The sequence below is a fragment of the Erpetoichthys calabaricus genome, chromosome 9 (assembly GCF_900747795.2).
Source record: "Erpetoichthys calabaricus chromosome 9, fErpCal1.3, whole genome shotgun sequence".
NCBI classification, from domain to species: Eukaryota; Metazoa; Chordata; class Cladistia; order Polypteriformes; family Polypteridae; genus Erpetoichthys; species Erpetoichthys calabaricus.
In genome coordinates, this window is record NC_041402.2 from 132,398,432 (window position 1) to 132,415,103 (window position 16,672).

General features: G+C 39.9%; 2 protein-coding genes across 3 annotated transcripts in view; one reads left to right on the plus strand and one right to left on the minus strand.

The window, feature by feature from the left end:
* Positions 1-16,672, minus strand: part of meak7 (MTOR associated protein, eak-7 homolog) — a 514,074-nt gene that overhangs the window by 336,605 nt on the left and 160,797 nt on the right. The window lies entirely within an intron of this gene.
* LOC114658114 (calcium-transporting ATPase type 2C member 2-like) overlaps positions 5,434-16,672 on the plus strand; it is a 117,035-nt gene continuing 105,796 nt past the window's right edge. Inside the window, exon 1 of the mRNA XM_028810161.2 lies at positions 5,434-5,749. Within this exon, the coding sequence (XP_028665994.1) occupies positions 5,660-5,749 (90 nt within the window). The 5' untranslated portion in view covers positions 5,434-5,659. The remainder of the gene's footprint in view (positions 5,750-16,672) is intronic.

The window sequence follows — 16,672 nt, forward strand, 5'->3', positions numbered from 1 at the left end:
GCCCAAAGACTATAGAAACCAGCAGGGGAGCTGTTCATCCCCCACCATGCCACGTGTCAGTGTCCCTCATACAGAATCTGAATCTGGACACCATCGGGGCTGCATAGTAGATCCCTGTGGGGATCCCTGGCAGATGATAAAGGGGATGCCAGGGGGTGACCTAACCTAACCTAGAAGTACTTCCAATTGGCCACGTCACGTCACCAGAAGTGCTCCGAAGTTCACTTTAAAAGGAGCCCACTGCCCTCTAGGAATCAAAGTCAGGAGGCAGAGGGCAAAACTCAGTGGAGGTGGAAACACAGGAAGAATTGTTAGCTTACTGTGCTTTATTTGTGACTTATACCTGAGAGTTGAATGAGAAATGTGTTTTGGTTGAATAAAAATCCTTTATTTTTTTCACTCAACGTCTGGTGAGTTACTGTCTGTGGTTTGGGGCTCTCTGGTGCCCCCATGTGGTCATAGTATCTGGAATAACTTCTTATTTTTAATGGTAGAAACTTGGTGAAGAATGTTTTAAATTTTTCAAAAGTTCACATTCAATACAATTCTTGAAACTGAAGTATACAATATTTACATTTCTCAAAAATGTGAACTTCATTCATTAAACAATTTTCTTACAAAACACTGCTCTTACCTGCCGCTGAAGCCCACATCCACTGCTTAATGAATCACCCATCCCATCATTTAGATACAGTAGGCTACAGTTTTCACAAGTTCATTCATTTAACTTTGGAACAAAAAGTGACAATGTATCCATTTCTCTTCCAATTCAAAATTTTGATGTTTTTGGCATTTTTTTAAAGTAGCATTCTTTGTAATTTGGTTATTAATGGCTCCACAAAGTGTAAACAGATTAAATGTGAACGAGCATTTCAAACATTAGTCTATTGGATAAGCTTTTAGTAGTGAACCATACATTCTTTACTCAGTGCTAATTTCAATTAATTTTTGTAACAGAAGTGAAAGACCAATACACAACATAGCTTGTCCATCCCACTAGGTGTCACTGGTAGGCCAAGAAATCACTTCAAATACTTCCTTGTTGTAACATCTCCATTGTTGTGTCCTAATTTTCAAACAACAAAACATTTAACTACTGTAACATCTTTCCACCCATCCTGTTCCTGGTCTGCTGACCTAAATCAAGATGATGAAGAACAGATACCTAACTAGCACTGGGTGCAGGTCAGCAGCCCAACTAGACGGGGGATCTAGTCCATCCAAGGATATTCACATATACACACAAAAACAGTCACTCCAATAAAACACCAGGTCACTTGTGATGAAAATCTAAAAAACATGAGGTAATGATTGCAATCTCTACTGTCTAAGCACTAAAGACAAACATGAAACTGATGTCCAATAATTGCAATGCCACTTTATTGTCCACCTTGCCCAAAGCAGATGTATCCATTCATAAGCACTTTAGAGAGAGTCTGCCAGCATATCTGTAACAGACTCCCTGCTTATACTGTTGGCATGGATGCCTGTGCATCTAACAGATTTTCTTTTCCTTCCTCCAGATTGTGAATTGTATACGCTCAGGCCTTTATCTTACACTTTACTATGCTGTTTGTAATTTACTCCTATAGAAATTAAATGCTGTTTATTTTATACAAAATTTCAACAATTTAAGTCACTATATAAAATAAATATAATAGATTAAGTTAAAAAACGCATAAGTTATTATCAAGAATGGCGCAGTGATTACCAGTGCTACATCAAAGACCCAGAACCCTGGGTTTGACTTCTGTGTGAAGTTTTCATGTTCTGTCCATCTTTATGTTGATCTTTCTCCCAAAGACATGCAGGTTAGACTAATTGATGATTCTCTATTGGCACTTATGAGTATAGTGTATGTGTAAATGGGCTCTGCAATGGATGTGCCCTATATCCTGGGCTGGTTTCAATCTTTCGCCCCATACTGGCTAATCTCAATATAAATTAATTAGGTTTGAAAATGTTATGTTATCAAATGTTTTTTTGAAATTGTCAAAATTCAAATAGTAACCAATGTTCCAGGTTTTCTTTTTCATATAATATTAACATTGAACAACAAATAAATCCTCAAACATACAATCTTTTTTTGGTAGAAAATAACAGAATACATACACAAGGATGAAGGATTTTCAGAAATGGTGAATTTTCATTTCACTTTATTGCATTGTAACAAATATCTCTCCCCCTTAAACAACTAACTGAAATGTTGCTTATTGTGTTATAGAGCAATTAATGATAACATACAAGACCCTGCATAACTGTCTTATATTTATTAAATATAACAAATGAGACATTTCACTTAAATTTAAAAACTTTTCATTTTTGAATGCTATAATAAAAGAGACTGCAATGCCAAATTGAGGACACTCTGTGATGTGAATTCCCTGGTGTATGTATGTAGGATGGGTGTCACATTCCAAACCAAGTAAGAGGGTCAGCTGCCCAAAAATGGCATCTGACAGTAGCATTCTCATCCTACCAGAGTCTGTAGTCCTTATGCCAATTTCTCTAACTTTTACTAATACAATTCAGAGCACCAGCTAAGCATGAAAGCAAATCCAGGGCCAGAGAGTTACATGAAGTTGTTGTCTTAGCTTTGCAAGATTAGAATCAGTCTTTCAGTATATTGTATTTCAGTTCAGCAATTAACATTTGGGTTCACATCCCAGTTCCTCCCTGCATGGAGTTTGCATGTTTTCCCCGTGTCTGCGTGGGTTTCCTCCGGGCGCTCCGGTTTCTTCCCACAGTCCAAAGACATGCAGGTTAGGTGGATTGGCGATTCTAAATTGGCCCTAGTATGTGCTTGGTGTGTGGGTGTGTTTGTGTGTGTGTGTCCTGCGGTGGGTTGGCACCCTGCCCAGGATTGGTTCCTGCCTTGTGCCCTGTGTTAGCTGGGATTGGCTCCAGCAGACCCCCGTGACCCTGTGTTCGGATTCAGCGGGTTGGAAAATGGATGGATGGAATTAACATTTGTAACGGGAACTCACACAGCATCAAACTACAGGCAGAGAGGAGTTCAGCAGTAAATGAAGTACAGTACAGAGCAAGAGTTTAGAGGTAGTGTCTATTATTTTGATGATCACTTTTACTTTCTAAATTTTTTGTCTTGTAAATGTAAGTGATTGCATCTTATAATTTGGGATACAGTAAGTGCAATCTTGAGTTAATCAATCTACTCTCTATATATAAAATCCTAAGCCTAAAAGTGCAACGATTTTGTGCAACGATTATATGTGACGTTTTTATGTCACTTTTTTTGTCGCGCTTTAAATTAGGCTTATTTTTAAACCTACATATATATGTTTGGTATCATTCTTTTCAGAATTTATCGAACTTTATTCTGCTGTTGTTAGATTTTCATATTCTTATTCCGCTTTTAAATTATAAACTAAAAAATATCAAGAACTCCCGTCCTGTGAGACAAGACTTTGGGCCAAAAGATTTAACCATGCCGGCTGGAAAAAAAGACAAAGAGTAGGACAGCTACTGTACTGTTCTTTTAAATGTTTGAAGCACCATGCGAGATGCAGATCACGCAGTACGGCAGCAGCAGCAAGCCAGCAGCTGGTCGAGCAAAGAGGAGGTTAAAAAAACTATTTGGTTCCCATTGTATCACCGGGGGTTTCAGAGGTGTGTTCAGCGCATCAAAACCCCCCCCGCCCCCCCACTCCCCCGACCCCTCTACGCAGCGTGAGCGGCAGAGACGCGAAGTAGCTGGCACATAGCACAGGCCCCCCCGGTTGGCGAGTGAAATAAATCTGTATGTTCACATCACAGCTCAGAAAACTGCCTTATATGTTTAGAGTGCCGTTTTCCATTCATCCCTTTGCACAGCTGCCCTCTGGTCCTAATTGGGATCCTGAGGTGGTTCATCGTGTGGTGGGGGCGGCAACATGCTGTATCAGTGCATGCTCCCTCATTTTCCTAACCTGCTTATCCAGGGCAGGGTTGTGGGTCGGCTGAAGACTATCCCATTAGTCATCAAACAAAAGGCTGGAACAACTCCTGGGCTAGACACTAGTCCATCACAGGGTAAACACAAACACACAAGGACCAAAGCAGAAACCCCAATTCACCTAACTTGCATGTCTATGGATTGTGTCTTTCGAGAGATTTATATGCAGTTTGTTAATTAAACTGCAATATCTCTAATAATATATTCACTGAGTTTTTACTTTCTCGTACACGAAGTATAGGGAAAGTATTGTAATTGTCCAAACATTCGATTTTGATGAACCGCGACGTTTTTCACCTCCCAGACTTTCTTGTATACAAAGTAGAGGCAAAGTATTGGAATCCTCCAAAAAATTCAATTTCGAGGTTTTGATGAATCTTGACGATTTAGGCCTCTCTGAGTCCGAAAATACAATTTTTGGAATAATATCTGTGCGTGTGTACGTGTATGTAAACACAATAACATACGTGTATGAAACACGATTTCACTTAGGTCAACCAAATTTTGCATACAAGTATTAGGTACAAAACGTACATTTTTTATCAACTTTTGGGCTTTTCTGTTAACCGGAAGTGGCACTTTACCTTTTATTCGTGCTGCTGCAGAGTCAACTTTTCTTTTATAATAATTGTTCAATATATTATTAATTTGATTTGATGTTTTGTTGATGGTTCTTTAATGTACACAATATAAAAATATAATCACTGTCTTGCGGTTTACTCCTCAAATATCTGAAAGTCTAAGGGAGACCACTCCCGATTTTTTCATTAGAATGAGTGTTTATTAAATAACATAATTTAACGTGTTTTGGATAACTAAACGTGCCCATGTGGAATTCCTTTGCAGATGGCATACAATAATGAATATGAAAGATGGAAGGGATTTTTCATATAAAATATTTTAGTGTAACTATAGTCTGAGCTATAGTTAACTAGCAAAACATTTTACTTGTACAAGTGAGAAGACCTATCTTTACAATAGATCGGTGATTCGTTTTTGTAAATAGTCTATATTAAACGTGTAAATTACCAAAGAAATTTAGTTTTTCTGAATGGGAGAAAACTGGCTTGCTGATGGGGAGATTTTTGACCTTATGTACCTGGACCCCTCACGCTCCCATCCCTTAAACCCTAACCTTCCACACTCCCCAATCATAAATCTCCTCCGCGCACTGTCATAAACAGCCCCAACTCTCACCGCTGCACATCTTTTAAGAGCCCGAGGTTTATCGCCATCTTTTGCTTAATTCGTCAGACAACTTACACAAATATAAAACGTCCAAATTTAAATTTAAGCCTGTTAAGACTAAAATGAATACTGAGACCCACCATTCTATACTATTACGTGCTTGCTATTCGACAAAGAAACTGTTGGAGCAGTTCCTGTATGTCATACATCAGTCGATCCCATCCAACCTGCGGTGTGCCGTCACAGGTAATAAACTTCGCGCTTAAAACGCACGGGTGCGACTCCGCCCTGCCCAGCCTTACTGAGGAAGCTCAACCTGTCAAACTGGGTGGCGGAAATAGTAACGCTGCTCATTCGTAAGTCTGTGAGGATGAATAGATTTTAATGTGCAGGTGGATACCGGCTGGACAGGTGTGGAGGGGCACGGCTTCAGATGACAAGTACAGGTACGGTGTCGCATTCCGGAACAGGTAAGAAGGCCACCAGCACAGCAACGGGACAATCACAGCACCAGCCATGACGCGAAGAAACTTCTTCGGACTCTTTCGGAAACTGACACACGGACCTAAGTACACCCTCGTCGATAATGAAGCGCATAATCACACGGTAAGTAAGAATAAAGAACGAACAATAAAAATGGACCGTAGTCCTCATTTAAAGCCATGCAAGAAACGTATCACTTAATAGCCTCGAGCGAAGACTGGATACTAACGGGGTTAAGAACTTAAAGAGTCGAGTGCGGCAAGCTGAAACCTGCATAGCATGATATGTGTGTCGCGCTGCCCAAGTACATTTTTAACGACTTTTTACACAACCTTCTAGCTAACCCACGTACATTTTTTAAAATTTTCATTAGGAGGCAGCACCGTGCGGAAGGCAGGAAACATTCCTGGAAAACTCACTCACCTAGAGACAATAACGCGAACGTCTTCGGGGTGTGGGGGTACCCCCATGTACCCATGTGAACATTTTATTTTTAGACCTAATCTATGATTACTCGAATACGGTGGGCACGAGCTTGCCAATGCAGTAAGACGCCAGTTTAAAAGAGAGAGTCATTCACGCTCTGTAGTCAGTCTAACGTGCAAGTCTTTGCAGTGTTGGAGAAAAATTGACTACAAGCATTTAAACATACCCGAGATAGCGGGATCGAGTTTGTGCCTCAACGTGAAAACGATCTTTGTTGACGTTATCAGTTAGCTCGCCAAATCCCGTTTTGTTTGAACATTCTTGACGCGATGCGCTATATAAAATACAGACTGGTTGATTCATAGATTGAACGGTATTGTGGTACAGGCAAGAACTGAAAATATGCAGTTTGAGGTGCGTGCCAGGACTAACAAATTCCATCTTTCCATCCATCCATTTCTGAAAAGGAATTTCTACATTAAAGTGTCATGGAGATAGCATGTTAACTGATAATGTAATTTTCTAACCAGCTGAATCCAGACCAGGGTCTCAAGTCTATTCCAAATAGCAAAGGATGCTAGGCAGGAACAAACCCTGAGCAGGATGCCAGTCCATCAGAGGGCAAACACACACCAGGGCCAATTTACCAGTTCACTTAACCTGCATGTCTTTGGTCAATGGGAGAAAACCGGAGCACCCAGACACAGGGAAAAAAATGCAAACACCTTACCGGGAAGGTCCTGGATGCAGAACCTAGTCTCCTTAAAGGAAGACATCAATGCTACTACTGTACCACTATGCCATCTCAAGTTAACTGCTGTTACTGAAATATCTAACAACTGAATAAATGATAATAACAATCTATAATTGCAACAGCAAAGTAGGAATATTTACAGGTTTTCTTTTCTCAAAATGTCATCATTTTTTGGCTGTTACAAGGCAGCAAAATTATATTGGTGAATCTGTCTATCAATTTTATGAACCCATTGTTTTCAGTATGCAATCTTTCACTGTTGTAGCAGCAGCCAAACCCAATTCAGGATTTGATACCAGTCTATAAAAGGCACAGTGAAGCTTTTATTATATAAAGTTCGATCAACTGGGTCATTGGAATTATAAAAGCTCATATCACCCTGCGGTGGGCATCTGGCTTGGTGTGCAGGGATATAGGGAGTAAATGGGTAAATCAGTTATATTGAATATACAGTATATCTCACCTTAATAATAAAAATAATTCTTTGCATTTATATTGCACTTTTCTCACTACTCAAAGCACTCAGCAATTGCAGATTAAGGGCCTTGCTCAAGGGCCCAACAGAGCAGAGTCCCTATTGGCATTTACGGGATTCGAACCGGCAACCTTCCGATTGCCAGTGCTGATCCCTAGCCACAGAGCATGGCTTGATACTCCAACAACATTTGTTTGCCTCAGAACAGTCATTCAGTAATTGATTATCACAATACTGGAGTTGACGCAATGAACAATTGCTATATGTAAGTCGTACCCCTCATACACTCATTCTCACACCCAGTCATATTCATATCAGGGCAAGTTAAGTTCAGCAGTGTACATCTTCGGATTGTGGGATGAATGTGAAGTTCCAGGGAAGATCCATACAGACATAGAGAGAACATCAATTCCACACAAACAGTGACCAAGACAAGGCATTATGATTAGTATAGCTAGAACAAAATATAACAATTAGAGAATCAAAGTACAAATATGAACAGTTAAAATGGAAGTGGGGTGAGTTGAGTTTTGAGGTATGATTTAAATGTGGCCACTGATGGAGCTTCAATGAACAGTTCCTTTGTAATATAGCAGGAATGTCAGTGCAGAGTGTTGCACAAATGGGTCTTTGATTTAATTAAATGGTTGGCTTCATTGGATCTTAGGTGTCTGGTAGATTGGCATGAAGCATGTAATGATGACACATGATTTGAGGTGTTGGGATTATCAATTTTGTAAATCAGTATTAATCAGATAGTCCATTAATGTAAAAGAAGCACATTTAACTAGTTGAGGGGAAAATGTTTGTTATGTGTAACCCAGATGGAAGTATTTTGAAAGTGTAATCTGTTGACACTTTGATTAGAAACATCATTGAAAATGATTGACAGCCTTGGCAGTCAAATGCATTTTGCTTTTATAATTTGTGGCTTTGCTGATAGAATGTTTTGATATACCAGTCAAGCTAACTACACTGTGGGAAGTGTGACAAAAAAGTGGAATCAGTGAAGTAGAAAACCAAATCAAACTTCCACAGAATGACATCTTCACCCAAAAAATAGCCTGGCTGACAATTGAATGCTATTTAAGCGATGTACCTTTATTGGCCACCCATCTTAACATGTTGGTAAATCTGTTCAAAAACATGCCTGGTTTATTGGATTAATTCATTTTAGGAACTATCTTACAAATTCTTTCAAATTATCTTGGTTATAATGTTTTTCCACTTTATAATTACTCTTCCTAGTAGTAGAAATGTGCAAGTATTTTAGTAGGATATACATATATCACCAGTAATATGGTAACAAAAACATAGGCTGCCAGTATAGCCATTACACAATAAGTAGAAGTTTGGTTTTCAGTTCTTTGATTCTTGTTACAATGCTCAACAAGACGCTTAAAACTAAATATTTTTTGAGATACTTGCATAATAAATGTTCTTCTTCTTTCAGCTGCTCCCATTAGGGGTTGCCACAGCGGATCATCTTCTTCTATATCTTTCTGTCCTCTGCATCTTGTTCTGTTACACTCATCACCTGCATGTCCTCTCTCACCACATCCATAAACCTCTCCTAGGCCTTCCTCTTTTCTCTTGCCTGGCAGCTCTATCCTTAGAATCCTTCTCCCAATTTACCCAGGATCTCTCTTCTGCACATGTCTTAACCAACGCAATCTCGCCTCTCTGACTTTGTCTCCTAACCGTCCAACTTGAGCTGACCCTCTGATGTACTCGTTTCTAATCTGATCCATCCTTGTCACACCCAATGCAAATCTTAGCATCTTTAACTCTGCTACCTCCAGTTCTGTCTCCTGCTTTCTGGTCAGTGCCAGTGTCAACAAGCCATATAACATGGCTGGTCTCACTACTGTCCTGTAGACATTCCCTTTCACTCTTGCTGATATCTGTTTGTCACAAATCACTCCTGACACTCTTCTCCACCCATTCCACCCTGCATGCACTCTCTTTTTCACCTCTCCTCCACAATCCCTATTACTCTATACTGTTGATCCCAAGTATTTAAACTCATCCACCTTCACCAACTCTACTCCTCACCATTCCACTGACCTAACTCTTATTTACACACATGTATTCTGTCTTGTCCCTATTGACCTTCATTCTTTTCCTCTCTAGAGAATATCTCCGCCTCTCCAGGGTCTCCTCACTACAGATCAGAATGTCATCTTCAAACATCATAGTCCACAGGGACTCCTGTTTAATCTCGTCTGTCAACCTGTCCATCACCATGCAAATAAGAAAGGGCTCAGAGCCGATCCTTGATGTAATCCCACCTCCACCTTGAATGCATCCGTCACTCCTACCGCAGACCTTACCACGGTCACACTTCCCTTTTACATATCCTGTACAACTCTTACATACTTCTATGCCACTCCCGACTTCCTCATATAATACCACAACTCCTCTCAAGGCACCCTGTCATATGCTTTCTCCAGGTCCACAAAGATGCAATGCAACTCCTTCTGACCTTCTCTATACATCTCCATCAACACCCTCAGAGCAAACATTGCATCAGTGGTGCTCTTTCTTGGCATGAAACTATACTGCTGCTCATTAATTATCACCTCACTTCTTAACCTAGCTTCCACTACTCTTTCCCATAACTTCATGCTGTGGCTCATCAATTTTATCCCCTGTAATTACTACAGTTCTGCACATCCCCCTTATTCTTAAATATCGGCACCAATACACTTCTTCTCCAATTCTCAGACATCCTCTCACTTTACAAGATTCCCTTAAACAATCTGGTTAAAAACTCCACTGCCATCTCTCCTAAACACCTCTATGTTTCCACCGGTATGTCATCTGGACCAACGGCTTTTCCATTCTTCATCCTCTTCATAGCTGCCCTTACTTCCTCCTTGCTAATCCGTTGCACTTCCTGATTCACTATCTCCACATCATTCAAACTCTTCTCTCTCTCATTCTCTTCATTCATCAGCCTCTCAAGTACTCTTTCCATCTGCTCAATACACTCTCCTAGCTTGTGAGTAAGTTTCCATCTTTATCCTTTATCACCCTAACCTGCTGCACATCTTTCCCATCTCGGTCCCTCTGTCTAGCCAATTGGTACAGGTCCTTTTCTCCCTCCTTAGTGTTCAACCTCTCATACAACTCTTCATACACCTTTTCTTTAGCCTTCACCACCTCTCTCTTCACCTTGCGCCTTATCTCCTTGTACTCTTGTCTACTTTCTGCATCTCTCTGACTATCCCACTTCTTCTTTGCCATCCTCTTCCTCTGTATACACTCCTGTATGTCCCCATTCCACCACCATGTTTCCTTTTCCTCCTTCCTCTGTCCAGATGTCATGCCAAGCATCCTTTTTGCTGTCACCCTTACTACATCTGCTGTAGTTTCCCAACTGTCTGGTAACTCTTCACTACCACCCAGTGCCTGTCTCACATTCTCGCCAAACTCAACCTTGCATTATTCCTTTTTCAACTTCCACCATTTGATCCTTGGCTCTGCCCTCACTCTCTTCCTCTTCGTGATCTCCAATATCATCCTACAGACCACCATCCTATGCTGCTTAACTACACTTTCCCCTGCCACCACTTTTCAGTCTTCAATGTCCGTCAGATTGACTTTTCTGCATAGAATATAATCTATGTGTGTGCATCTTCCTCCACTCTTGTACATAACCCTATGTTCATCCCTCTTCTTAAAATATGTATTCACCACAGCCATGTCCATCCTTTTGGCAAAATCCACTATCCTCTGCCCTTCTTTGTTCCTCTCCTTGACACCATACCTACCCATCACCTCCTCTGTTCCTTTCACCAACATGTCCATTGAAATCCGCTCCAATCACCACTTTCTGTCCCTTGGGTACACTGTTCATCACTTCATCCAACTCACTCCAACAATCTTCTTTCTCATCCATTGTACACCCAACTTGCGGGGCATATGCACTGACAACATTCATCATCACACCTCCAATTTCCAGCTTCATAATTATTACTCTGTCTGAAACTCTTTTCACCTCCAAAACACTCTTGACATACTGTTCTTTCAGAATAACCTCTACTCCATTTCTCCTCCTATCCACACCATGATCGAACAATTTGAATCCTCCTCCGATGCACCTGGCCTTACTCCCCTTCCATTTAGTCTCTTGCACGCACAATATAATATAATATAAATATAAATAATATGATAATATAATATAATATAAACCTTCCTTCTTTCCATCATATCTGCTAACTCTCTCCCCTTACCAGTCATACTGCCAACATTCAAAGTTCCTACCCTCAGTTCCACTCTCATCTCCCTCTTCTTCTTCTCCTTCTTCTTCTTCTTCTTTGGCCAACAGTAGACCAATTTCCGCTAGCACATTGTTAGCTAACAGTACTGGCGGCAGTCGTTGTTAACCAGGGGCTCGACTGATTCGGTATGGAAATTTGTATTGTTGTCCAAAATATCGATTTGGCAAAATTTTATACCGGATGCCCTTCCTGATGTAACCCTCCCCATGTATCCGGGCTTGGGACCGGCATGAAGAAACTCACTGGTTTGTGCATCCCCTGTGGCTGGGTTACTTGCATAATAAATGTTGATTCATGAAAATAAAATGTTTCATAAACATTTTACAATCTTAGTATGCTGTACATTGTGTACATTGTACAATGGCAAAACCTTGAAGGTGTGTGATGTTTGTGTTTGCAAATGACTAAAACTGTCTAGTTTTAAACATCTTTGTCTTTGTCAACAAAGCAGAAGAACACATAAAGAAATGCTATCTAGATATGCAAAGTATTTCCTTGAACATGTACAGTAAATAAATTACTTCTCAGGAAGAGAATCTATACACCTATTGTAGAGGCATTTTTGAAGATTTGTTGGCACAATTTGAAAGTTAAATGCTGCTCTTTTTAATGATATTATTTTAGTGATAGTCATTTGTACTGTCATCCTTAAGACAATTCTGTTTCTAACTTTCATGTATCTGAGCAGTTGTCATAAAGTAGTTTCCATCATTCATCAAGAAAATTAATTAATAGGTATTTGTTCAATTTTTATGATGTATCTAGTTGTCAACTGCGGTTCTGCCCACATAGTAGTGAAACAGGACAGACTTTAAAAATCAATAAAAAAAAATGTAATTCTGGCCCCTCACCCATCCCGTTGGCCTGCAGCTACTCTAGTGGACTCATACAAATAAATCAGTACCGCAAGTGAATTAAGATACTTAGTGCGATGAGAGAAGTTGCAAAATCATCCGGAATGTGCAAGCAAATTATAGAAAAAAAACAGATCTAATTCCGTCAAGTAGTTTTCTCATGAAAAGCTGATAGACATACAGGCAGACAAATAGACATTGGATGTCTTATATATTTATATATATATATATATATATATATATATATATATATATATATATACACACACACAGTCATATGAAAAAGTTTGGGAACCCCTCCAATTCTTTTCAATTTAATTCTTTGGGTTTTTGTTTATCATAGCTTTCAAAGTAGCAACTTTCTTTTAATATATGACATGCCTTATGGAAATAGTAGTATTTCAGCAGTGACATTAAGTTTATTGGATTAACAGAAAATATACAATATGCATCATAACAAAATTAGACAGGTGCATACATTTGGGCACCCCAAAAGAGATATTGCATCAATACTTAGTTGAGCCTCCTTTTGCAAATATAACAGCCTCTAGACGCCTCCTATAGCCTTTGATGAGTGTCCGGATTCTGGATGGAGGTATTTTTGACCATTCTTCCATACAAAATCTCTCCAGTTCAGTTCAATTTGATGGCTGCCGAGCATGGACAGCCTGCTTCAAATCATCCCATAGATTTTCGATGATATTCAAGTCAGGGGACTGTGACGGCCATTCCAGAACATTGTATTTCTCCCTCTGCATGAATGCCTTTGTAGTTTTCAAACAGTGTTTTGGGTCATTGTCTTGTTGGAATATCCAACCCCTGCATAACTTCAACTTTGTGACTGATGCTTGAACATTATCCTGAAGAATTTGTTGATATTGGGTTGAAGTCACCGGACCCTCAACTTTAACAAGGGCCCCAGTCCCTGAAATAGCCACACAGCCCCACAGCATGATGGAACCTCCACCAAATTTGACAGTAGATAGCAGGTATTTTTCTTGGAATGCGGTTGTCTTCTTCCGGCATGTAAAGCACTTTTTCTTATGATCAAATAACTCAATTTTTGTCTCATTAGTCCATAGCACTTTGTTCCAAAATGAATCTGGTTTGTCTAAATGAGCATTTGCATACAACACGTGACTCTGTTTGTGCTGTGAGTACAGAAAGGGATTCTTTCTCATCACCCTGCCATACAGATGTTGTTTGTGCAAATTGCGCTGAATTGTAGAACGATGTACAGATACACCATCTGCAGCAAGATGTTCTTGCAGGTCTTTGGAGGTGATCTGCAGGTTGTCTGTGACCATTCTCACAATCCTACGCATATGTCCTGTATTTTTCTTGGCCTGCCAGACCTGGGTTTAACAGCAACTGTGCCTGTGGCCTTCCATTTCCTGATTACACTCCTTACAGTTGAAACTGACAGTTTAAACCTCTGAGATAGCTTCTTGTAGCCTTCCCCTAAACCATGATATTGAACAATCTTTGTTTTCAGATCTTTTGAGAGTTGCTTTGAGGATCCCATGCTGTCACTCTTCAGAGAAGAGTCAAAGGGAAAGAAGCACAACTTGCAATTGACCACCTTAAATGCCTTTTTTCATGATTGGACACACCTGTCTATGAAGTTTAAGGCTTAACGAACTAATCCAACCAATTTGGTGTTACAAGTAATCAATATTGAGCAGTTACACGCATTCAAATCAGCAAAACTACAAGGGTCGCCAAATTTTTACACAGCCAGTTTTTCACATTTGATTTAATTTCATACAACTAAATACTACTTAGGGGTGGCACGGTGGCACAGTGGGTAGCACTGCTGCCTCGCAGTTAGGAGACCCAAGTTTGCTTCCCGGGTCCTCCCTGCGTAGACTTTGCATGTTTTCCCCCTGTCTGCGTGGGTTTCCTCTGGGTACTCCAGTTTCCTCCCACAGTCCCAAGACGTGCAGGTTAGGTGCATTGGCGATTCTAAATTGTCCCTAGTGTGTGCTTGGTGTGTGGGTGTGTGTGTGTGCCCGGCGGTGGGCTGGCCCCCTGCCCGGGGTTTGTTTCCTGCGTTGCACCCTGTGTTGGCTGGGATTGGCTCCAGCAGACCCCCGTGACCCTGTAGTTAGGATATAGCGGGTTGGATGATGGATCGATGGATGGATAAATACTGCTTCACTAAAAATCTTTGTTCAGGAAACACCCCAGTTTTCAAATGTTCCTAGGAAATGAAAGACATACCACTGTTATCTTTTTTGTTGAAAGCAGAGTAAATTATTATGCAGGCTGAGAGAGAGAGAGAGAGGGAGAGAGAGATAGATAGTTAGTGGCTGCATTTATTTGTGACCAGGCAAATTATTGCCTGGAAAGTCAGATTGTTTTGCTCCCTGCCCAATAATTAAAAATAAGCAGAGCTCTTTACCCCCAAACAGCTTCTAATATTTTATGTACAAAATAAGTTTGATCTGTAAATTATTATTTTTTCATGAGCTGAAACACATAGCTATAGATTTTTATCTTAATTGGGATTTCATTTATTTATTTAGTATGATATCACTACTCCCTGAACCCCGGACCGATAGTCATATACCAAAATGGATTAGTGCAATAAGAGCTGAAACAAACAATCATTAGTGTAAATGGTGTTCAATTTGTAAAACATATTGCAGTTCAGTTCAATAAAGAAATATATAAATATTCTAATAAAATCCAGTGCCTTGTGAATGAGTTAAAATGCAATAAATACATCTTAAATATTCCATAAAGCTAGGAATAAAATCTAACCAGAATTGCCATTATTTTCCTTTACAGTGTGTCCTCCCTTTTTTTCTCCCTCTCTCTTGTCTTGATGCACTCATTCAAATTCCAGGTATGCTCAATGAGAGCCAAGACCCTGGCAAAACTGGTCCATGTCTACTTCTATACCGGTCACTATCCCTGAGGATTCACAAGGATACCCTATACCTTTTTGTCTGTGGGATCCATAGGATCCCCTTCTCAACTCCTGTCTCAGTCACCATCCCTCAGCATCCACTGGGACACACTTAGCTTTGTCTCACTATGCCCATCTTATTATCTGCCGGATCCATGAGAGCCCCATGATTGTTCTTGCTGTCCACTGTGCAGCAGATGTGCTCAAGTCCACCCCAGGAGAACCCTCACTTAGCTCCACTGTGGGGTTTCCTCTGACCACTTTGCCAGTATTTAATACTACAGACTCCAATTCAATTCTGCTCTTTTGTCTTTTTTTCTTCTTACTTCCTTGATTGTCATCTCTCTTTTTGTTCTTTCCTTTTTATTTTATTTCCCAGGCTTCTTTTATACTTTGTGGATAAATGCACACAGCCTGACGACTTGAGCAGTGTCAATGGAAAATTGAAATGAAATGAAAAGCAATGAAAACGCTACAGTTGTTCACGTTCACAGCAGAGTGCTTCAGCACCCACAAGCCTGAGCCACACTGAATCTATGACTAAAAAACTCATACTTCCATGGACCCTATACTCACTTCACCACAGTACTGTCTCATTATCCAGTGTTCTAGGTTTCAGTTTTGTACTCTCTGTCTGTATGGAGTTTATGTGTTCTCCCACATCTCTGTAAATTTACCAGTCACATCCTCAATATGTTTTTTAGACTAAACAGAAATTCTAAACTACCTGTGTGTATCTGAGTAGACCCTACAATGGATTGCCATCCCATTAAGGATTTGTTACTCCCTTGTGATGGATCCTGTCTGGATAAACTTCAGGTACAGGTGACCCTGAATGTTATTAAGTAGGTTTAAGAAAGTAACATTATGTTATTATAATATAAAAAGGATGATAAGTAACAGGAGAACATTCAGTCCATCAAGCTGTTTTGGTTATATAATAGATATGTGGTCTTACAGCTGGTTTGTAACTTAGTTTTTTTTTAGCTTGTGTATAATTCTTTGCTCTTTTTAAATGAACAAGTAACCTAGGAAAGATGTCAGTCTCACATTCTGCTACTCACAGAAGTCACTCGTTAATGTGGCATCTGGGTTCAGAAGTTGCAACAGCCTAAAATATTAATTTCTTACCAAAATCTTGCTCTACATTTGTCTTGAATTGTTCTGGGCCATGATCTCACTTGAACTGAATTGACAATTCTATATCTACTTTAACTGAACTTATACAGTAGCATTTACTGTTTCTGTTGTGTACAAAAATAGCATCTGGTATCCTCTAACAAATTTACAGCTGATTAATGAGGAAAAAAGAATAAATCCATGGGTGGTTCATTTAT